A 22546-nucleotide genomic window follows, 5' to 3' on the forward strand; every position below is an offset into this window, starting at 1 on the left:
AGGCCGGCTAGTAGACTCTATGTCATTGTTGCCGGTCCTGCTTTCTTGCGGCAACCCGGGCTCCCACATCCGGACGAAGGACTGGGTGTGTGCTGTGGTGAAGCAGGTGATGGGATTGTTTGGGGTGGCTTGGGTCGGAAGACCATGGAGAGGAGGTCCTGCGGGGTCATGTCTGGCGGGAACATAAACGGGTTAATCGGGGTTCAGGCACGGTGGGTCGTGTTGCCCTGCGGGATCCAGACTCCACTTACAGATGTCGCGCTTGGAGCGCTTTTCCTGGACAGGAGGAGGAACGGCAGTCGCACCGCTCCGGAAGGCGTTGGAGAGCCTGGATGTCACCTGGAAAGGGGTAATAACCGTCGATGGTAAATCCCTCTGGCTCGTTGGGGGTCAGCTTCGGTCCGAGCGTGAAGGCGGCTGTTGGCAGGCCCGGCCAGATAGCCAGGAAGTAGCGTCTTGGCTGGGGCAAGCTGGACAGGGCCGCGTTGTCTCCAAGCAAGCCGTTGTATGCACTGCCGTTAGGACAGCTGACGCGCATGGCGTAGCCCAGGAAGTGTGTTTCGATGGGGCTCGGAGGAGCGGGGAGGTTCAAACTGTTCGCGGCTTGTTGTGTAGCGCGGGCCTCGAAAAAGGCTGCAATATCGGCCGCCGGGACCTTGAAGCACTCAACTAGGCTTTCGAAGGTTTTGAGGCCTGTCCACAGCTCGAAGCCCGTGGATATCGAATTCTGTCGCAGCTCAGGCTGGCCCAGGAAACCGGATGGTACTGACATACTGCCAAAGCACCTCCCACGGCGACTTGTCATAGGCTGGTTGCATCTGATGCGAGTCGAACCCTCCCGCGTGCTTTAGCATGGGCAGCATGGCGTACAAATTGTCCCTCGGGTTCTCGCATCCCCGCGCCAGATGGCTAGACATCAGTCCCGTGAGCGTGGGTGTCAGGTTCCGCTTCTGGTGCGCATACGCCTTGTTCGTCCCCATCTCGGTCCGAGTATCAGACAGATCCTTCAGCGCGCGCTCGAGATCTGGGCCAGGAGGGTAGCGCTTGAGCGACATCATCTTTCCCCGCCAGTCATACGTTTGCGCCCCAAACGCGGACCAGTCCAGCACGTCCTCACCGCTGTACAGATGCAACTCCCGTGCCAGAGCAATCTCCTGTACGATCCACATGCGTGTGAAGTATGGGTTGCCAAGCATGTCGTGGACGGCGGCCTGCCAGCGCTCAAAGATTTCGTCCTGCGCTTGGCTGGTATCGAGAGTCGGTGGGATCAGGGGATACAGGTTTCGCATCATGGTGAGACTGTCGCCACACTCCAAACAGGCTGCGACGGATTGGGCACCGTGGTAAATGGTCCCCATCATACCGACCTGGAAGCTCTTCTCGTGCGTGTCGTTCTGGTTAATGCAGATGGCGTCGATCCAGATCGGCACGTCGATGCGATGCGAGCGCATCGTGCGGAGAGCGTTGCGGCACCTCTCGCGGACAACCATGGGCTTCCCATCGATGGTGATGACGGCGGTTGGCATGGGAGGGCCCCATGTGTATGAGATAGCCACGTACGGCGGCGGATTGGGCTTGAGCGACACCACGGTGAGGGTGCATTGGAGAGGCGAGTCTGCCAATCCGGGGTGGATGGTGAGGAGCCGAATTTGCTCGGTTGGCTGGCCCAACGGGGTATACACAAAATGGGGTTCCATTTCAGAATCCACCTAGACGCCAATGAACTTGACGATCTTGGTTCTCAACTGCGTGAGGTTGTTGTTGCACCAGAAGATGAGACGACGTGGAGACAGGGCTTCCCGCTCCGGCGGCTGGCACCGCCGCTTCTCCTCATCCGCGGAACCACAACAGCCCGCGACGAGCCGGCCCACCTTCTAGGCTTCTTGGCAAGAGTACCAATAGGCTACAGGGCATGGCGAGAGATACTAGCTACCTGATCATACATCGAAGAGCTGAAAGGATCACAGGACGTGAGTAGCTACATACCTATACACTCTACGGCCGCAGGAGAGGTTACCAATAAGCTATCATGTCTCATCTCCCTTCAACAAAGATTAAGGAAGGACCACTTTTGCAGACTCGCCGATGCGCCCTGACTACGGGCTTGGCTCATCTAGCGCAGGTTGGCAGAAGTTGCGTAGCTCGTTCGCCCATTCAGGACCCTTCCTACAAACCTTTCGAGTGTAAATCCGTGGTCAGTCGGGCCGTCGTATCTGCACGGTTCTACCTTATTCACCTCGCTAACCGAGTCCTTGGGTCCTAGCCGGTGGATTTTAGGGATTGTCCCTACATTACCGGCATACCGATCCTCCCGCGCAACTCCAAGGTTTCTTGGATATTCATTGGACCGGCTGACGGGCCGCGTACTAGGGAGAGGGTTGTAATTGCATCATAATACGGTTAAAGCGTCGTCCCTGGTGGAATTTTGGGTGGATTCCGACTAACATATAAGGGCAGCCGAGCCTCGGTCAGGACTTAGAGCCCGCCGTCCCTGAATTCATCGCCCTACTTTTCCCTTCCGACCGGGATTTCGCCGTCACCATGAGACCCACGGTATCGCGCATTGTGCTCGCCTTTGGCTTTGCCGGCACCATTTGCCAGGCTCAAAACTGTCCCCTCTTCGGACCCGCCTATCCCTCGGTGATTGATGTTACCGCCCCGGCGTTGGTTGCCGCTAAGGCAAAGTTTGACGAAGCCATCGCGGCCAGCCCTGACATCGACAAAGACAAAGTCTGGTTTGCCATCGAGGTCTATTCTTCGCTCTCAAAGGAGAATGCCACCATTCATCGCCACTACAACCATGCTCCGGGCCAGAATAGCTCCCTCGTCGTTGGCCCCAACACGCTCTTCCGGATCCACAGCATCTCCAAGGTTGTGACGGTGTATACGATGCTGACGAAGTTGGCGTATGACTACTGGCACGAGCCTGTGACAAAGTTCATTCCTGAACTTGCGAACCACGAGGTGCTGGATGCTACCAGTGACGTGGATTGGTCTGAGGTCACGGTGGGATCCCTAGCGAGCCAGATTAGCGGAATATCCAGGGACTGTACGGTTGGCCCCTAATCCTCTGACTGGAACCATGCTAATAGCTTTCCATTCTAGACGGTCTATTTGACGCCTCTACGTCATTGCCCTCAATTCCTGGTCTTCGCAAGCTGAAGGAATCCGAGGTTGTCAAATGTGGCTCACCACCAAACGCGCCATGCACGAGGGAAGAAGCCATGCGGCTTGTGCAACAAACCTATCCCCTGGCCTTGTCCTACCGTACACCCAACTACTCCAACATGGCGTTCCAGCTCCTCGCCTACGCCGTCGAGAACATCACCGGAATTGCGTTCCCGGATTTGGTGGTCCAGCAACTCATCGAACCCCTTGACCTGCAACGAACTTATGTCACCTACCCCGGCAACGACACCGACGCCGTCGTCTACGACGGGTGGGACCTTGACTTTGGCGACGAAGCCCCGTAAGCCACCCCCCCACCCCATCTAGCCCATCCCACACCCAACCACTAACCACCCCACAGCATGGGCGGCTACTACTCCTGCCTCAACGACCTGACCTCGCTCGGGCGCTCCATCCTCAACTCCACCCTGCTTTCCCCCATCACCACGCGTAAGTGGCTGCGCCCCGTCAGCCACACATCCACACCCTCCTTTTCCATGGGCAGCCCCTGGGAAATCATGCGCCCCCGCGTGGCCGTCAGCTCCGACCCCGCCACCACCCGCAACCGCCACGTCGACGTCTACTCCAAGCAGGGCGGCGGCGCCGAGTACACCAGCCTGCTGGGGATTGTGCCGGATTATGATATGGGCATTTCCATTTTGACGGGCGGGCCGGATTCCGGGGCCAGTTTTGTTGCGATTCGCCAGCTGTTTTTGGATATTTGGCTGCCGGCTATGGAGCAGGCTGCGCGGGATCAGGCGATGGCGAACTTGGTGGGTAAGTATACGCTGGCGGCGGGTGGTGAGGGTGAGGAGGCGGGGCCGCCGACGACCGCGTCGATGGAGATTAAGATCCTCGATGATGAGCCGGCTATTTGTATGACGGCGCTGGTGGGTGATGGTGTTGATATTATGGAGTTACTGAAGGCGAACACGGGCTCGCTGGCTGGGATGGAGGGGGAGATGCGCGTGTGGTTCTACCCCATGGGGTTGGTGGAGGGGGATGGTGGCGAGGGGACGAAGATTGCCTTCCGCGGCGTCGCCGGGTTGGAGGGGATCCTCCCGATTGAGGACTGCGGGTCGTGGGCCGAGGGGGATAGGATCCGGTGGGGGAACTACCCGACGGATGTGCTCATCTTTACGCTCGGTGCGGACGGCAAGGCCAAGTCGGTCGAGCTGCCGGCGATGGGGAAATCATTGTTGCGGGCTCAGGAGTGACTCGCCACGTACCCTCTTAGGCCTCTTCAGCATGTAATTCGGGGTTGAAAGATACAGAGAAGGTAGTTGAACCACTGAGAATCCCACTCGTCTCTAACGTCTTAGAGTTTGGTTGCAAACATGCGAGTGAGCTTCTTCTGTTGTTGCCACGACGCACGCAAGGGCGTCGTTTCAGCTCTCGAATGATTTCAACTCGAACTTTGGCAACTTTTCCTTCGGTATTCCCGTTGCTGAGGCGGAAGCCCCTGGATCTTGGCCCGGCATCATACCACCCCTGTCTACGCTTTCGCTACCGGAGAAGGCTGTTTGTCTGGAATCCTCGGCGCCGCGGACTCGCGCCAAAAACCAGTGTCTGTTTCTTCTGGAAGTTTACCTTCTTGGCCATCTGTGACCGGGGATCTAATCTCAATTCGTTGGAGATTCAATAAAGATCCGATTACCCGGAAAGTCTGCTGCTTTCCCTACTATTTCCACGTGTTTCCCGTCCCCTCTTCGAGTCCTCTCTGCCCTCGTTGGTCCGCTTCGCTAACCCCCTGCTGGCTTCGCCGTTGCCCTGCAGGCTCCATGCATTGGCGTACCGCTCGGACGGCCGTCTTCTAGCGCTATTGAACTCGGATTGCCACCTCTCCGAGCCGCGTCGGAGAATGGCACGTTCTTTTCTGCATTAGGAATGTCCTTCGTGTTGAAAATTCCCTATTCTCCGGTGCTTCGTTGCGTTGTCCACCCAACGGGAGGACAAAGTGCCTTCAGGTGGTATTAGTCCTCTTCCTCTTATTGACAATCCGTTAAACAGCTCATCTTCAGCTACGTCGCTCCCATGGCCATATTTCGCCCTCTCAGCTCATGAAATTCGACCCAGCTTAACAGGGGCAGCGGCTGCATTTAATTTGCGTCGTGCTGGGGTTGCAGCCGTCTAGACCCTGCACCAACGGTCCGGTCGAACCGACACTAACTCGTGTGAGCGACGTGAGGCATGTATTCGCATGCCAACCCAAAAAAGGAACCGTAGCCGCCAACAGCAGTGTTCCATCGTGGGATGTCGGTGGCGTTGCAGCTCGGCCGTGTCCAGTGTATATAACCGCCCGTCGACCGCGTCCTTTGCGGCTTTCTCCTTTTGGCCAAGCCACTCTCACTTGGTTTGCCGTTCTTTACTTTCCCTTTTTCACGTCTCTCATCATGGTGGCTCTCAAGCAATCCGTGGTGTTCGCACTCATTGCGTCCGTCCTCGGCGCGTCGGTTCCCAAGGTGCCCCAGCTGTCCGACTTCACTCCCGCGCAGATCGAGAACGGCAAGGCTCTCAGTGAGTTGGCCAAGCTGGCTTACAAGAACACGGATCCCAAGATCCGCTGCAAGTCTCGCCGTGCCGCCGCCAACACTTGCTCGCCGGACAAGCTCAGGATTCGCAGAGAATGGTAAATTTGCGTGTCTTACCCACCCAATCAGGGGCGGTAGCTTACTGATACCTCTCAGGAGAACTCTTTCCAAGAAAGAGCGCAAGGAGTACATCGCGGCCGTGCAGTGCCTCCGCACGAAGCCCAGTCTGCTCGGCCCCGCCACCGCCCCCGGCGCCAAGTCCCTGTTTGACGATTTCGTGGCCATCCATCTCATGCAGACCATGAACATCCATCTCTCGGTTCGTCCCACACCTTTGCCGCGTCCCAGTCAGCCCTCAACTAACAAACCACCCCCCAGGGCATCTTCCTGACCTGGCACCGCTACTACACCTGGGCGTACGAAGAGAAACTCCGCACCGAGTGCAACTACCGCGGCACGGTGCCCTACTGGGAATGGGGCCTTGACATCGCAGACCCTGCCGCGTCGCCCGTGTTCGACGGGTCGGACACCTCGCTCGGCGGCAACGGCGACGCGATCCCGCACGAGGGCCTCATCCTCACGGAGCCCTTCAACGCGGAGGCGCTGATCCCCCTCCCCGCCGGCTCGGGCGGCGGCTGCGTCACCACGGGGCCCTTCGCCAACATGACGGTGCACATCGGCCCCGTGGCGCTGGCTCAGTATGGCACGACGGATTCGGTTAGTTCCGAGAATCCGCTTGGTGATAATTCGCGTTGTCTGAAGAGGGATTTGAATGCCGGCGTGGCGAGCCGGTATACGAGTTTCTTGAACACGACGACCCTCATTCTGGAGAACCCCGGGATTGAGCGCTTTCAGGGCGTTATGCAGGGTGACCCGCGCTATGTGAGGGGTGAGCTGGGTGTGCATGGCGGTGGCCACTTTACTATTGGTGGTGACCCCGGTGCTGATCCCTTCATCTCGTCTGGGGATCCGGCGTTCTTCTTGCATCACTCGCAGATTGATCGGGTTTACTGGATTTGGCAGATGCTGGACTTGGAGAAGCGTAAGGTGAGTTGTTCGGTGTTTGCGACTTGGATGACGAGGTGGTGGATTACGGCTAACGGTTTTTTGTTCAGGATGTCTTTGGAACGCAGACGTTCCTTGACATGCCCCCGAGCCCGAACGTTACTCTCGACGACATTATTGATATCTCGCCTCTTGCACCGCCGATCCGACTCGGAGACTTGATGAACACCGTTGGCGGCTCGCCGTTCTGCTACGTCTATCTGTGAGGTGGGTGTTTCAAGGTCGGGTCAGATTTGGAGACGCTGGGTGTCTAGTTGTTGGCTAGGTATTCAAGGTACTGCTTCCCGGCCATTGCAGCATGGTCATCATAATAATAATATTATGTAGAAAAGATAGACGACGAGTAAATCGCTCTGACAACACCTCACTCGCCCTTCTGCGCTCTCGTCATGATCAATATCCAAACCTGGGTTTCATTGTCGACAACACTCGGCAACCCATGGTGTTTCAAATAGGGAAGCCTTAGCAAGCACACCACCACCACTATCAAGCACACCGCTATTCCTGACTGGGAAAAGCGCGTGTGCCCCACTGCAGCAGTACAAGCTGAATTCTTTGACAGCTGCCAGGTGGGCCAACAGCGCAATTGAATTCTTCCCCAAAGCCATCTTCACCAGCGCTGCTCTCAGATCAGTCAGATCAGACAGACCCTCCTGATCTGATCGGATTGATTCCCTCGACCCTTGGACTGGACTGGACTGGATTGAACTGGACTGAACTGACATACAAATGCAGCTATTCGTAACCCTGCTGCCCCTTAATCGATCCCCAATCCGGCCTGCTGCCCTTCATGACTCCTCCGATGACGATATCGCCGTTCCTAAGCCAGTTCTTCAGCATCTGAAGCATCTCGATAGTCTCCCACTTCATTGCATGCCTCTGGGAGCTCAGAGTAAGCCTAGCAATGCTGAAGGACCTCTCGCAGTCAGCTGCCATGGCTGGAATAGCGAGAATGTCAAGGGCCATCTGAGACAGCTTTGGGAACTGAGCCTTATTACTGATCCACCATTCAACCGGATCGACGTTGCCCCCGACCTTCATGTTGTAGTACCGGTCAATCTCGTCCTCGTTACCATCTTCATCGGAACTGACTCCGCTGTTGACGAAGGCCTCGTAAGCATCGTCCTCCCGGCCTAAATCTCGACAGACAGATCGACCCTGAGGCTGGGGATCATCAGAGCTGCAATACCAGCGGTCAAAGTATTCCTTGAGACCATCTTTCGCAGCAACGAGCCACTCATGTTGTTCGGGATCCCTCCACCGACGCCGCAGCCACCGAAGGCCGAGATTTGGATTCAGAATGATAGCTGCAGTGAACAAAGGGGAATCCGCAAGCTTCGTGTAGTACTCGTCAAGTTTCTTCCAGGCATTGTTGATGCTGGCCCGAATGCTGGCCCGCTCTCTAGCTTGGAGTCTAAGCAGACCGTCGCTGTCGGGCATCGTGACGTACTCGTCGCGGGCATGAGAAGGCAGGGCCCCTTCGTTGAAGCGCAGCCGCCGCGTCGATCGAAGCTGCGATAGACTGGTTGGTTGATTACGCGCTAGATCCGCCGAAGCTTCAGCTGCTCGAGCAGCTTCAAGACCGGAATCCTTGTCGTATAGAGTCTTGTAACCTTCAAGATGTCCCAATACATATTCCATCCCCATTAGAACATCTGAAAGTCGACCACTTGTTCCAGACTGCCCCCATCCCTGGGTCTTTATCGTCAGTTTGTAGAGTGGTTCTAAGATCGTCTTGATCTCGATCAGGGCCTTCCAGTCGTCGGTGGTTAGTTTGTCAGCATCAGGGATCCGCTTGTCACCATCAGATTCAAGATCAAGCTCCAAGATAAAGCTGTTGATATCATTCCTCTTCCTGACAGCCCTCTCGATCATCAGGTAAGTTGAGTTCCAGCGCGTGCTGTTGTCCTGCTTGAGGCCAAGGTCCCAGGTCGGCTCCTCTGACAACAGATAGTCGTCAGAGGTCTGGGTCTTCCCTTATGCATGTCGTGTCGGGATATGTCCTCGGATCGTTTGCTGGCGACGCCTCTTGTATGAACTTGTACGATATATGTGAAAGCTTTCCTAACAAGGTCCCTTTGCTCCTCCAATGTGCTAGTTCAGCCTCGTTCGTCACTCCAAAGGGAAAAGGGGTATAAGCCATCCCTCTCGGAAGCAGGTAGCATCCTGGCCCAAAAAGGAAAGCCTGGAACAACAAGAATTGAGGACATGACCGAAGCATCGCATTCGACGCGCCTTGATATCTCGGTCGGTTATGGTGGGATCGAGGGATCGATATAGGGGCCTTGAGGCATGTGTCGTTGTTCCCTGCATTGTCGGCGACGCAGACACCCACCTGCTTCCCCAATTCCCCCAAGCCTTTGAGAATATCCTGGATCGTGAGCGCGATGTAATTCCCAGAATGCTTCCCTAGCTGCCGACGGAAGGCTAGCAACCTGCTCTGGGGCATTTTTCTTCTGATTGATGAAGTGCCCAAAGACTGAAATCATGGCCTAGGTTGTTTGGAGAGGTCCAAAGGTCGAAGCTAATATGAATCTGACTGGAGGGCTTTCGTCAGGTCAGCCTTGACCGCCATCATCTTCGACTCAAAAACCTCCTTGATATCCCTTCCAATTGTCGATCTACTGTGAGGGAGCTCTTGGGCGAATCCAGGGTCTAGCTGCTTTAAGAGCTCCTTGATGTAGACGCTCTCAAGAGCAGTAAAGGGCAAGTCGCCGTCGACAATATAGCCTACTAGAAGCTCCCGGGCCCGACTGATCTTCGCTTGTGGAATGCTGGAAGGGGTCGATCGGTTGCTAGCCTCTCGCTGGATGTCAAGGACGGTCATCTCGTTGTCTGGCCGGCTGGGGCTGTCCTCGGCGATGTTGTGGGACCTGTAACCGTTAGCAACGTGATTAGAACAACGGCAAGGGCTATGCTAGCCTTAGAAGGTGTCCCTGCGAGGCCGAGGTTGATTGAGCGCTGAAAAACTGGGGCTTGCCGTAGGCATCGCAGCGTCGACAGCACCAGACATCCTGCTTGACCTTTCCCTGTTGTCGTCAGCTCCGTTAGGAACCAACCCTCACGAGTAATCCAGGAACGACGGCCACGGCTCTTCTTCTTGTTTAGAACACCGCTAATGACGAAAGTTCGGCTCCCCCAAACGATCTTGTATGGCTCGTCGGTATGTGTGACGGTTTGCTGCGCAGCTTCGTCGTACTGCTTCGCGATGGTGCGCAGTCGAGATCGAGGGCGGGGGAGGAAGACTGCTGCAACGTTGTTGGCATTGTCTGCAGTAGAGGCTGCGTAGCTGCTCTGTGCAGCAGTCGACATTGCGAGGTTGGGTTAACTTTAACTGGCGAATCGGATCAGCCTCAGTGGTCGTCACACACACGCGCGCGCGTACAAACAGTGGACAGAGCGACGCGCGGAATCCGCAATTTAGCGCTAGACAGGGCTTGTTCTGGCCCGGAAAAAGTAATACCCGACACATTCATCCACCTCTCTATAATTAACACTCAAAATGAAGGGATTCGGTGCCTTGACCAAGGGCCAAAAGTATGGTATAGATAACAATCAGATTATCAGATTTGTAAGGTGCTCATCTGATCCGACTGATCTGAAGAAATGGCCGATCTGAATCGACTGGACTGCTCTGGATTGATAGATCTGATCTACAATCTGATCTTTGAGCAGCGCTGATCTTCACAGCAGTGTTACTGCCACAGCATTAACTTTCCGCTTCCAATTAACGGCCTGCTGCCGCCGAGCCTGTCAGGTATGCTTTCAGACCCTGATTCTAATTATCTAGCCAATGATGTTATTCTTAAGCAGAATGGAAGCAGCTGGATGCTCATCGCAAACGCTAGAGCGGCCCTGCGGCCCGCCGCCGCCCAAGAATACCTACGGCACTTTGGAGGAGGCATAGGCAGCCATCCAAGCCCACGCTTCCACCAACGGCTACAGGATGGTCAAGAACGGCACCAAATCTGGCCGAGCGTGCTTCCGCTGTGCCAAGGGTCGTGAGTACAAACCTCAGGCCAATCCCGAAACCCACGAATCCAAGCGCCGCAAGACCAGCACGCAGTTTACTGGCTGCAAGTTCCAGCTCGCCGCCCGGCCTCTCCCTGACGGTAGATGGGCTGTGAAGCTTCCTGACGGCCCAGCAGCGTTGCACAACCACGGCTGGAGCGACCCCACTGCCTTTGCTGGCGCCAGAGCTGATGCCCTCGCTCCCTTCGAACAGGAGGTCATCAAGCTCTCGAACAGCGGCTCCCGACCTGCACAGATACTGGCTGCCATCCAAGCCGAACAACGGGGTATTCACGGCCAGGATATCATCAACCTACTTCAACGCCACCGTCGCGCCGAGCTTCGGGGCCGTTCTCCGCTGCAGTGTCTGTACGAGGACTACCTTAAGCCCGAGGCCAGCAAATTTGTATGGGAGGATACGCGTGACAGTCTTGGCCACGTCATATCCCTGACAATCGCTCCTAAGAGCGGTCTCCAGCTGCTTAAGCAGAACCCTGACCTCCTGCTTTTGGATTCAACCTACAAGACCAACCACCATAATAGGCCCCTTTTCAACGCCTGCGGGGTTACCTCTGGCAACAAGACCTTTAACTGGGCTGTCACATTCATGAGCGGCGAGAAGGAGGGCGATTATAGCTGCGCTTTGGCGGCCCTGATCCGAATCCTTCAGAACGAGGGCATCAAAGTGCCTGGTCTAATTGTAACAGATCGCGAGCTCGCCCTGCTTAACGCCCTAAACAACAGCGCTTGGGTGTCGATTCCGCATTTGCTATGCCGATGGCATGTTAACATGAATGTGCTTGCCAAGGCACGCCGCCACTTTCCAGCAGCTACAAAGCACGGTAGCGAATATCGCCGCCATCCGACCTTTAAGGCATTCCTGAAAGAATGGAATGCTCTCCTTGCTTCCGTTACAGAGGATGACTTCAACAAGAACCTGGCCAAGTTCAGAACACCGGGCCGGCATCCAGATGCAGCTGTAGATTACGCTGTAGCAACATGGATCGAGCCTTGGAAGGTTGGTAGCGTGGTCTTTGGGTGCCTATGGTGTTGTCGACGGTCGCTAACGCCCTACAGGAGAAGTTGGTCACGTTTTGGGTTAACCAAGTACCACACATGGGCCACACCACTACTCAAGCAGTGGAATCCTCCCATGCTGCGATCAAGAAATACCTTGTTTCTTCTAGGGCCGACCTCAAGAGCGTATTCGGGCGTCTAATGCTGTTCTAGCAACAACAGCGCGCCAGCCTTGATATTGAACATGCCCAAGCCACCAACAAGGTCAGGGTTGACCTAGCAAGTGTTGTCTTCAGTTGGATTCGTGGGCAAGTCTCGCCGACCGCTCTGCAGCTATTAGCGAATGAAGTCAGCTCTCTTCCAGCAAACAATGGTCCCCTGACTACAAGCTGTACCTGTACAATCCAGGCCACTCACGGGCTCCCTTGTCGGCATATTCTATACCGACATCTGACTGGCGACGAGCCAGTGACCATACAGCAGATTCACAAGCATTGGTGGTTGTGGCGGCCGCAGGAACAACAGCATGTTGGCGATGATGACAGTAGAAATCCCAATGTTGAAGTGGTTGGGATTATGCCGATGCCAGACATCCCGTTGGATCCTCGTCAGGTGAAGGGCAAGGGCCGCCCTGTTGGGGCAATTGCCACTACCTCTGCTGCTTCCAGGAAGAAGGGCGCTGGCGTCAACAGCACCAAGCGGCTGCCGTCAGCATTCGAATACAACATCGAAGACGAACTAACCACGGCAGTACCGGCGCCGAAGCAGCAGCAGCAGCAGCATGTGACGAACCTACTTCAGGACCCTGTCCTGTTAGGGTTCAGCTTCGGTCGAAGGTAATCTCTCAAGGGTGCTTAGGTTCGGTGCAGCCAAAGGGTGCACAACAAATACTTGTCTCAACAGTAGGCTTTCGAACTTGTAGCGAACTGTAGTTGTGATTGCTAACTGAAGAACTCCCAGAGCTCTCCAGAACGAGTGACTATATACCTGTCTAACTCCTAGGTGCTCAGTGTGCTCAGTTCCTCTAGACACTGATCACACTGATCACCTTTAATTGGGTTGGACATCTGATTGGTGGTTTGGCCTTGTGTGCTCAGTGTGCTCAGTTTGCTTGGCAACTGAGCTCCCTGATCACTCGTGCACCAGTTGATTGGTCCAGTCATAATGACTGACCCGGGGCTCTCCCTGCCCCAGGTCTCCGCCTGTTGGCATATTCGTGACATAGCAGCAACAGGCCGGCGCAGCCTCAACGAAGCGATTCGGGCCAGCAGCACCGCCGCCATCAACGGCGCCAGCAGCATTGGGATTAGGGCAGGGGCGAGCTATTGAGGGCAGCAGCAGGAAGGAGCAAGTTCAGCAGGGACTTCGGGGTCGGCGCCGTGATGCCGAGCGGAGCGCCCAAACGCAGACTTCCGTTGAGGACCGCATTGAGGACTGTATTGTGGTCGCCGTGACCTCGGTCAAAGGCGCCACAGCCAATTCCATGGTTACAAATACAAAACTCGGTCTGCAGCGCCTGCGCCAGGTTGGGAGAGACTCGTACGAACCCGGCACAGCGGCACCGCGGGCCTCCGGTCGATTCATCGATGGCCTAGATGCCCTGGATCCCGACATTGAAGATGACCATGATCGGGCGCCAGCGGCAGCCGAAGTAGCTGCCCGCGAGGATCAGGAAGATGCTGTTGCTTTGGGGAATTAGCCAGCCGGCGGCAGACGCGGCTGATGCTTTGATGAATCCCCCAATATCGGTCCCACAAGGCAATTCACATTGTACTTTGATTGGTTCTCACAATATGCAGGATCAACGACATGCATTGGTGCTTTCAGCTTGAGACGCGGCCCTCGGATCCTACATTTACTTACCTAGGTAGGCATGTTTGCTTACCTTTGTGCGGCCAGGCGTCATCCACTTCTGGGGAATTAATTAGACGCTCAAAATTCAGACTCTCGCCATTCGCCACAACCCTCTTTGAAGTAACCAGCACAGTGATCACAATGCGTCCCAACCTCCCCTCGCTAGCCGCGCTAGCATTCCTCTCCGCCATAACCCCAACCATGGCCCGAACCACCAGCCAATTCGGCGAGTTCTTCCCCGCCTGGAACGGCTACCTGCTCAACATCATCCGCCAACCCAACGAAGCCGGCTGCCAAAACGAGGCCGCCGCCTACCACGACCCGTCCAACCCCGACCGATGGCTAGCCTACGAGCTCTCCAACTGCGTGCTGGACAAGATGGACGAGTTCCGCAAGACCGAGATGGGCATCACGGCCGTCGTGCTCGGCCTGCTGCCCACCATCCTCCAGCAGGTCGGGCCCTCGGTCGCCGAGGTCGCCATCCTCGCTACGCGCCGCCCCCTGCTCGCCGTCCTGCTGGGCGTCGCCATGCCCTCGGTGCGCACCGGCGGTCCCTTGTCCGAGCCGCTCGAGCGCGCCGTTGATGTGTCGGTCCGTTGCGGCATTTTGGCGAGCGCTACCTGGCCGTGGTTGGTCATCTCGGCCGTGGAGTATCTGCTGGCCGTCACGTCACAAGCCAATGTGTTTTATCAGCTGTATCAGCTCGCGTACTGGTCGGTCTCGGTCTCGGCGATTGCGGTCGACACGGGTGGGTTGTCGCAGACGTATTCGCCGTTTCTTTGGGTCATGCTTTTGGTTCCTGCCTATCTCCTTGGCTTCTGGAGCTTGAGGCTGGGGTACCGGGCATCCAGGCATGCCAAAGGCTCGGAGGAGTTTGCGGGGCGGACGTCGTGGGTTGACGCTATCAAAGGCGAGTTTGTGCCCTGCGCGGCGGGGGATCCGTTGTTCTTGACGGAAGTTGAAAAAAAGGGTTTATTGTATATTGTGGTCCAGTACTTTACCGAGATGGCTTCGGTCGTCGTTTTTGTTTTCGGTACGGTGGCCTTGTCGAGCCAGATCTTTGATAGCTTGGGTGATGTGATTCCGGTTATCGTTAGGTTTCTCTGTGGGACGGTGGTCTGTAGGCTCATCTTGTTGTTCGAGCTGCACGGGCTCAGAGAGGTGTCGAAGCACTCGACGAGGAAAAACGAGGTGCTGCTGGACGGTGGCTATAACTCGGTATCTAGCCAGGATGCGAAAGGTCCGGCCATCTCGGAGGGGCGGGTGATGGCATGACGCCGCAGCCAGACTCGCCGTGCATTCTTGGTTATGAAAGCATGGCTGAGATTGACCAGCGGGGGTAGGTATTGCCTTTTGGGGACCGCAGAGGCGCAGGGACATTCTCTTGGGCTAGCGTTCGTTTTGGAAGAGGGGCCATATACATTGATATCCTGTAAATAAGACAACTAGAAAACAGCAGTGAACGTTGCGTTTGATAAGGAGAAGGGGGTACAGGATCTGAAGTTGGGCAGTGTGAATACAGGCGGAAATCTCCCAGACTAATATAAGCTGCACCACTTAATCAAGCAGCTGATGAGCCTACGGTTAGCCCATCCAGAACATAGTATTGTACCATGGAGATAGCTCGAGAACAATGCGACAACCTCCCGGTATATCCCCCACAGAAACTACAAACAGACACAACTCAGAAAAGAACGAACCCACACAAAACAAAAAAAAAAAAAAAAAAAAAAAAAAAAAAAAAAAAAAAAAAAAAAAAAAAAAAAAAAGAAAAAAAAAAAAAGGGGGGGGGGGGGAGTGGTGGAAAAAAAAAAAAAAAAAAAAAACCAACCCAAAAAGAAGGGCAAAAACTCTCCCTATTATCATTGTGGTGGAAGAAAACTCACAACCTCCACGAAAAACCTCCCACAACCCCGGACAGAGAAGAACAAAAGCAACAATAAAAAAAGACCACACGAAGAATAAACAGTTCAAAAAAATCGCAGGAAGTCCGGTAAAAAAAAACTCGTTAAGGAAAAAATATAAAAAACGTTGAAATGAGGATTTTTATTATTATTCTGTACCCCCCAAAACTGGTGGGGGAGAAAAATAAAAAAAAAAAAAACAAATATTTAAACCAATTTCAGATCTCCTTCGAGGAGGTTTACGAGATATGGCGGGTGAAGGGTCCAAGGGAGACATACCAGCTGCCGTGGAAGGCAATGTACGCGGCGGTGCTGTTCTGGTTGAACTTGATGTCGAGCGGGGCGGTGTGGGCGTGGAAGTGCAGGCGGCCCGTCATGCGGTTGTTGGCGCACTCGTCGGCGGAGACGTCGGGCACGTTGTCGGGCTTGAAAAGGCTGCCGACCAGCAGGCCGTCGATGCCGACGCCCGCTGCGTCCCATGCCGGCACGCACGACGGGTAGCCGTAGTTCAGGCCCTTGTACTTGTTGTCGGTCGCGTTGAGCACCCCGTGGTAGCTAAGCCGCTCGGCTGGGTTGTCGTTGTGGATATCGCGCCCGCTGATTTTGACGTCGTCCATTTGGTTCTCGACAGACCACTTTGCGGCGTCAGTATTTGCGCTTAACCTATTCCTTTCCTTCGCTTTCTTCGGGAAAGGGCACGTACAAAACCGCCAAAGTTGGGATCCTCGGTCATACCGACAATGTTGCGGAGACCCCAGCCGATGATCTCGCCGGCCGTGTTGTAGTCGTAGGCACTCTGCATACCCTGGCTAATGCTGAAGGACTTGATCATGCTACGGGCGGCAGCCTTGTCAGTGGTGCTCGTGTCGATGTTGGCCTGTGATCCACGGGCCACGATGATGGTGTCCGAGTCCCATTTGGATGTAGCAATGGCTCGAGTCGGGTGCGTTCCCTGGAAGGACATGCCCGTCACGATCTGCTTGCCCTGCCCAACTTGGCCGGTGCTAGCATCGTAGGAGTATGCAGTCACACTGGCAAGGTTGGAGGTGAAGAGCGTTTTGCCATCGGCACTAAGCGCAATCCCGTGGTTGGTCTAAACGTTTCCTGTTAATAATCACTTTCTTCATGTGTAGTGAGAAGACCCGGTTCTGGCTTACGGATCCGCTGATGATCTGGGTGTTGGACTGGACGCACACAATGTCGCCCTGGTCCTCCAAGACCAACCGTCTGACGCCCTGGGTCGCTCCCTCAGTCACCAACAGATTACCCGCCGAGTCCACCGCGATGTGCCGCGGGTTTCGAAGTCCGGTTGCTAGCACGCTGTACCGGTATCCCGAACCCATTTTCGGCTGGAACCGGCCGGTGACGCCCGAGCATGATTGCCCCGAGACAGGGGCTGCAAGCATTGACGACAGGGCAACGACGCCCGCGAGGGTGCTGAGGTGACCCATAGTTTTGGATTAATCTTGATGTTTGTCAGGATTGTGTATCGGGTGTAATGCTAGGACACCTAGGCCCTAGTCCTGGGATTTGATGGCAAGCAGACGGTCTAGGGGTGGAGTTGGTCTCACATTCCACCGCATACAAGTCGCGGTTCGGCACTATCCGTGCTGTGAGGAGCGGGAACGGCCCTCTTATGGCGACCATTCGAATGCTGCGGCATTGTGAGTGGCCATCTACCAGGCACAGGCAATTTAGATGCTGGTTCCAAACCCCGGTTCCCACGCTCAAGGCATAGTCGTCAACACCACCGTCCCGGTCAGGAAAGCGAGCGACAATCAAGGATATTAAAGGATGGCACTGGATGGCACGTAAGGAGCGGGGATCCGCCATATCCGCACCGCTTGGCGGCCATGCTGCCACATTCACCCGGATCGGCGGCGGCTGGCAGGGAGGTTGGGCTGTGATCTTCGGTAAAGCGCCGGACCATGGCTGCCGGACGTGTCCAATTGCAATCTATCCGTTTTCTTGGTGCTCTTTGAGTCGTGGAATACAGTTGTGCCAAGACCTTTTCGCAATAGTTGATAGCGACGCTGTAAATGGCATTGTTGGAGTCGCATTCGATGGGCTATTAGTAAGTGTCAGGCAGGGCCCAGGGTTCTCAAGAGGGGACGGGACGGCTTTTAAATTTCAGGTCGTTACCAAACATACAAGATAGTCCAATGATCCTCATCAACCCGACTATCACTAGTAGGTTCGCTTTGCTAGGACTTAGTTACTTCTCACTCCCTTGGAAATCACACAGGGAGGGGTTATGCCACTTGCGCAACTCACATCCGAGCGATTGTTGCAGAGGTAGTCGAGAAACGTGGCACCATGCCCCCTCAGTCCCAGTCACCTTGGGTTCCGTCAGGGCGAAATTTCAAGTCGAAGATCGAAGTTCGGTTCACAGACACCGCCAAGTCTCGCGGTGAGAGTTGAAATTTTGAGATAGCCGTAGCAGATACATATTTTGGGCCAATGTCAAGATTTCCTCGCCGCGAAGTCTCCTATCACTTAACTTGCCTCTTTTGACATCAGCATCACTGCAGTTTGTTTTCAGAGGTCGTCTTCATGTTGTGCCACTTGCCATGGGAGACGTACGGTTCCACCACCTTCTTCCCTGGCTCACTCTTGGTGATTCGCCGGTGCGAGACCGCTTGTGTGATAGACCACGAAGCGCACGAACGGGTTGTTCCCAGCCAGCTTTAATTCGCCCCGCATCTGTCAATTCGTGACGGAGACCAGCGGTAGGACATGTGAGCTCACGAGCCCCTGTCAACCATATGCCCGCGAGGTTCACGCGGCACGAGTCCCGAGACATGGGAGCGGAACGATCCATGTGGAGATGTAAGCAATACATACATGTCTGCATTCCGATCAGTATTACTCTCCAGAAGCATTGGCGATGACAGATGCCACCTGAGCACAGTCAGTCTCAGTTTCTCTCACGTGCTCACAGCCACCGGCACAAACACCGGGAATAAAGGTCGGCAAGGTCTCAGTTTCTATTTCTAATGAACAGGTTAGCAGTTCCCCGAGAGGTTAGCTTCGGCTGTCGGTATGTATATGCCAAGAGTCTTGCCGGGAGAAGTGGCGGTCTCCGATGCAAGTCTCCCAAGTCTTACGACGGTCCGAGACGGGTTCGGAGACATGAGACACGGAAAACCCGAACTTTGCGTGTTTGTGAATAGAATGCGGGGATTTCTGACCCTGCCACACCGTCGCACGCCATTTTGGTAGGACTGAGATCCCGCACGCAAAAAAAAAAAAAAAAAAAAAAAAAAAAACGATACAGTACCAACGGCTGCCGGGTCGGGTCTTGGATGTGACTCGGGTGATGGATTGCTATGACTTTAGAGGAAGGTGGAGAAGAAACCCAGACCCACGGAGAATTTTTCTGGTCACAGCGGCAGGCAAAAAGGAATTGAAATCCCAGTTTTCTTCAAAACCGTTTCAATAATTTTTCATTCTTGTTCTGAACAATAGGTTTAAGTCAATTGGTGAAGCATAACGTGCCACTACCAAGCAGTCGACCGGGATTGAACTCCAGGTCATCCCACTTTAAATAAATCCAGCGTCTCCGAGCCGGAGTAAGTGCCCAACCCAAGCATTGCCGAACCGTCCGGAACCCACTCGCCGGCTTCCCCTGTTTGCCTCTGCTGTTATCGCCGATTATCGTGAACAAAAAAGAATGACGGGAAAAAGCGATACCGTTAAGGCAGGGAACGCCTGCCCAGCCACCGACGCCAACGATACCAACTACGCCAACTACGCCACCACCGACTCGTCCACGCTCTCGTTGCCCGACCCCGAAAAGCAATCACCGCCCTCCAGCTCCAGCGACACCATCCCCACCCACACCGCCCATGATGACATCGAAGCCGCCCACAATGACACCACCACCACCAGGTCCCAACCCGCATACGGCACCACCACCACCACCAATAACAACAACAACAACAACAACAACAACGAAAAGAACCAACCCCCCTTCGACGATGCTGATTTACCCACAGCCGCCGCCCTAACTCTGCACCCCTCAACAGCAACCACAATCGACTTCCCCGAGGGCGGCCTGACAGGCTGGCTGGTGGTGCTGGGATCTTTCTGCGCGATGCTGTCGCTATTCGGGCTGATCAACTCGGCGGCCGTGTTCGAGTCGTACTTTTCGACGCACCAGCTGGCGCACAAGACGGCGTCCGAGATTGGGTGGATCTTCAGCCTGTACCTGTTTATCGTGTTTTTTGTGGGGATCCAGGTCGGGCCGTTCTTTGATCGCTTTGGGGCGCGCGTGCCGGTGGCGGTGGGGGGCGCGTTGATCTTTTTGAGTTTGTTGTTGTTGAGTTGGTGTGATGGTATGTCTTTTTTTTTTTTTTTTGGACTTTTATCTGTTCATTTTTATGCTGTTTATCCTTTCAGTGTGGTCCTATTATTTTGAGTGTCGGTGGCTGACGGGAACACAGAGTATTACCAGATCATCCTCACTTATTCGGTGATGGGTGGGTTGGGGGGTGCGATGTTGAACAGTCCGGCTTATGGAGCCATTGCACACTTCTTCAACGCGCGTCGGGGACTGGCTACGGGGATTGCATCGACCGCCGGCGGCGTCGGCGGCGTAGTGTTCCCCGTATTGCTTAGGGAGCTGCTGCCCAATGTCGGGTTTGGCTGGAGTTGTCGCATCCTAGCCTTTATCATGCTCGGCCTGGCGATCCCCTCGAATCTCTTCATCAAGACGAGGCTGCCGCCCGCCAGGGGCCCTGATGGCCGGCCCAAGGTGCAGTCGGTCTGGCCCGACTTTAGCGTCTTCATGGACGCCCGGTTCGCGTTTGCCTCGATCGGCATTTTCTTCATGGAGTGGGGTCTGTTCATCCCGCTGACATACATCGTCTCATACGCCGCCGCCAACGGACAGGATGCGACCGAAAGTTATTTACTTCTGTCGTACCTCAATGCCGGGTCGGTCCTCGGGCGAGTCCTTCCCGGGTTTCTCGCCGACCGCCTCGGCCGGTTCAACGTCATCATCGTTACCATCACACTGTGCGTCATCACGGTTCTGGCGATATGGTTACCAGCGGGCACATCGGAAGCGGTACTGATCGTGTACGCGGTACTTTTTGGATTCGCAAGCGGGAGTAACCTGGGCCTGGTGCCCGTCTGCCTGGGGCAGCTGTGCGATCACCGGCAGTACGGCCGCCTCTTCTCGACTGCCATGATGGTTGCAAGTTTTGGAACCCTCAGCAGTGTCCCGATCGGCGGCGCAATTTTGGATTCCGGATCGAATTCTTGGACATACTTAATCATCTTCGCGGGCGTGTCGTATGTCGTTGCGTTGGGGTGCTACACCGCCGCCCGCGTGCTTGCTATTGGATGGAGCCCGCGGAAGATTTTCTAGAATGTCTCAGTGATGCATTGGGACATGGATAAATTTGGGTACTTTGGATAGAGGCGAGGGCGAGAGCTTTTGGCGATACCATTTTGTAATCGCGGGAACGAGACCTGTAACTAAATTTGATTTCAGAAAAAAAACGGAAAGAAATAAAACGATGTAATGGTGAAACCTACATCGGCCGCTGGACGTCTTACCGTGTCTAGATCACCCTAAGTCTCAGAATGTCTCATTAACTCGTTACCTAGTTAAGCATTGCACCACCGCCTTCGTCTTCGGTCTCTCGTCTCACGGGCTGGTCGTAGGGCCTGCGGCCAATCTTTGCCTGGCTCCCCACGACGATCCCCCCAGGCCCCACAGTTACCCGGCTTGCAGACGTTACCCAAATCGCGGGGCATTTTAAATTCGGAAGACCCCACCAAAAATTTCGGCCGAAGCATGTTCAGCGCCGCACACCTCTCAAACCCGCCATAGGTAATATCGCAATGGCAACTGAACTGTCAGCAGCACCCGTCCTTTCGACACCAGCCGAACAGGGGTTCGAATACGCCGTTGTACCTTCAGAAACAGAGGCGCAGTTGCCGCCGAGAGATGACGAGGAACTCCTAATACGTTACGATATCGCGGGGACAGCGATACGAGCGCGACAAAAGGGATGGAAAAGGGTAGCTTTGCAGTTTTCCCGACTATATGTTGCGCGATGCACTCATGGGTAGTCAATGCTCTAAACGCCAAAGTTTAAATTTCTCTCAAGTTCAGCGAATGCATCTCTCGGCTGCTCGAGAAGATCACGATACTCGCCGACACCTCCTACAGCGCGTGTTGCGTTGACGAGATCGCAGCCGAACACGCCGACGCTGATGTTGTGGTACACTACGGCCGGTCATGTCTCTCCCCGACGTCTCGCCTCCCTGTTATCTACGTCTTCACATACCACAACCTCGACCGAGACGAGACCGTAGCCGCTTTCGAGAAACAATACCCCGATAAAGACACCGCAGTCGTCCTCATGGCAGACGTAACCTACCAAGAACACATCCGCACCCTCGCTTCCAAACTACACATCCGCCGCGGATACACAAACCTCCTCTCCACAGACGTCATCCACGACCCAACCGGCCTCATCCCCAACCGCAGACTCGTCATCCCCCGAGAAACCCCCGAACTCGACCCCTTCCCGACCACCCTCTCAGCCGACGCCCTCAAAACCCACTCCATCTTCCACATCTCGCAACCCCCCACCGCCCTCCTCCTCGCCCTCGCCTCCCGCGTGCACTCCCTCCACATCCACCCCACCCCCTCCTCCCCCACCACGAGCCTCGCCACCAACCCGCAACAATTCTCCACACCGCGCCTCCTCAGACGCCGCTACGCCCGCCTGCTGACGCTCGCCTCCGCCGGCATCGTCGGCATCCTGGTCATACGCTCTCGGTCACCACTACCTGTCCTCGGTCGACACGATCCGCAAGCAGATCGCCGCGTGCCGGTACAGAGCTATACCGTCGTGGTCGAGCAGCTGAGCTCTGGCTGAGCTAGGCGAATTTGCCGAGGTGGATCGGCTGCGTCGCGTCAGGGTGCTGGGACAGTGCCCTGATGAGGATGATGCAGGGTTTCTTCAAGCCGGTGGT

General features: G+C 55.3%; 9 protein-coding genes across 9 annotated transcripts in view; 6 read left to right on the forward strand and 3 right to left on the reverse strand.

Moving 5' to 3' along the window:
* Window positions 1-17: 17 nt before the first annotated feature.
* Window positions 18-1697, reverse strand: CHGG_09767 (uncharacterized protein; the record flags this gene model as incomplete). Its single annotated transcript, XM_001227693.1, has 3 exons — window positions 18-81; window positions 252-674; window positions 775-1697. The coding sequence occupies 3 exons, from the start codon at window positions 1695-1697 to the stop codon at window positions 18-20; spliced, it is 1410 nt and encodes a 469-aa protein (XP_001227694.1).
* Window positions 1698-2541: 844 nt separating this feature from the next.
* On the forward strand, window positions 2542-4385 carry CHGG_09768 (uncharacterized protein; the record flags this gene model as incomplete). The annotated part of the gene is made up of 3 exons (XM_001227694.1): window positions 2542-3049; window positions 3106-3469; window positions 3530-4385. The coding sequence occupies 3 exons, from the start codon at window positions 2542-2544 to the stop codon at window positions 4383-4385; spliced, it is 1728 nt and encodes a 575-aa protein (XP_001227695.1).
* A 1176-nt stretch (window positions 4386-5561) lies between these two features.
* On the forward strand, window positions 5562-6970 carry CHGG_09769 (uncharacterized protein; the record flags this gene model as incomplete). The annotated part of the gene is made up of 4 exons (XM_001227695.1): window positions 5562-5737; window positions 5829-6018; window positions 6078-6746; window positions 6815-6970. The coding sequence occupies 4 exons, from the start codon at window positions 5562-5564 to the stop codon at window positions 6968-6970; spliced, it is 1191 nt and encodes a 396-aa protein (XP_001227696.1).
* Window positions 6971-7499: 529 nt separating this feature from the next.
* Window positions 7500-10076, reverse strand: CHGG_09770 (uncharacterized protein; the record flags this gene model as incomplete). The annotated part of the gene is made up of 4 exons (XM_001227696.1): window positions 7500-8729; window positions 9100-9220; window positions 9305-9637; window positions 9820-10076. 4 exons carry the CDS (start codon window positions 10074-10076, stop codon window positions 7500-7502), a joined length of 1941 nt encoding a protein of 646 aa, XP_001227697.1.
* A 634-nt stretch (window positions 10077-10710) lies between these two features.
* Window positions 10711-12632, forward strand: CHGG_09771 (uncharacterized protein; the record flags this gene model as incomplete). Its single annotated transcript, XM_001227697.1, has 2 exons — window positions 10711-11793; window positions 12201-12632. The coding sequence occupies 2 exons, from the start codon at window positions 10711-10713 to the stop codon at window positions 12630-12632; spliced, it is 1515 nt and encodes a 504-aa protein (XP_001227698.1).
* Window positions 12633-13787: 1155 nt separating this feature from the next.
* Window positions 13788-14921, forward strand: CHGG_09772 (uncharacterized protein; the record flags this gene model as incomplete). The annotated part of the gene is made up of 1 exon (XM_001227698.1): window positions 13788-14921. The coding sequence occupies one exon, from the start codon at window positions 13788-13790 to the stop codon at window positions 14919-14921; it is 1134 nt and encodes a 377-aa protein (XP_001227699.1).
* Window positions 14922-15789: 868 nt separating this feature from the next.
* CHGG_09773 (uncharacterized protein) lies at window positions 15790-17213 on the reverse strand (the record flags this gene model as incomplete). The annotated part of the gene is made up of 4 exons (XM_001227699.1): window positions 15790-16185; window positions 16254-16643; window positions 16708-16987; window positions 17122-17213. 4 exons carry the CDS (start codon window positions 17211-17213, stop codon window positions 15790-15792), a joined length of 1158 nt encoding a protein of 385 aa, XP_001227700.1.
* Window positions 17214-19223: 2010 nt separating this feature from the next.
* CHGG_09774 (uncharacterized protein) lies at window positions 19224-20924 on the forward strand (the record flags this gene model as incomplete). Its single annotated transcript, XM_001227700.1, has 2 exons — window positions 19224-19887; window positions 19996-20924. The coding sequence occupies 2 exons, from the start codon at window positions 19224-19226 to the stop codon at window positions 20922-20924; spliced, it is 1593 nt and encodes a 530-aa protein (XP_001227701.1).
* Window positions 20925-21403: 479 nt separating this feature from the next.
* CHGG_09775 (uncharacterized protein) overlaps window positions 21404-22546 on the forward strand; it is a gene marked incomplete at both ends in the record, with an annotated part of 1876 nt that continues 733 nt past the window's right edge. Inside the window, 2 exons of the mRNA XM_001227701.1 lie at window positions 21404-21583; window positions 21673-22404. Coding sequence (XP_001227702.1) covers window positions 21404-21583; window positions 21673-22404 — 912 coding nt within the window. The remainder of the gene's footprint in view (window positions 21584-21672; window positions 22405-22546) is intronic.

Source organism: Chaetomium globosum, genomic scaffold (genome assembly GCF_000143365.1).
Source record: "Chaetomium globosum CBS 148.51 scaffold_7 genomic scaffold, whole genome shotgun sequence".
In the NCBI taxonomy this organism is placed as follows: domain Eukaryota; kingdom Fungi; phylum Ascomycota; class Sordariomycetes; order Sordariales; family Chaetomiaceae; genus Chaetomium; species Chaetomium globosum.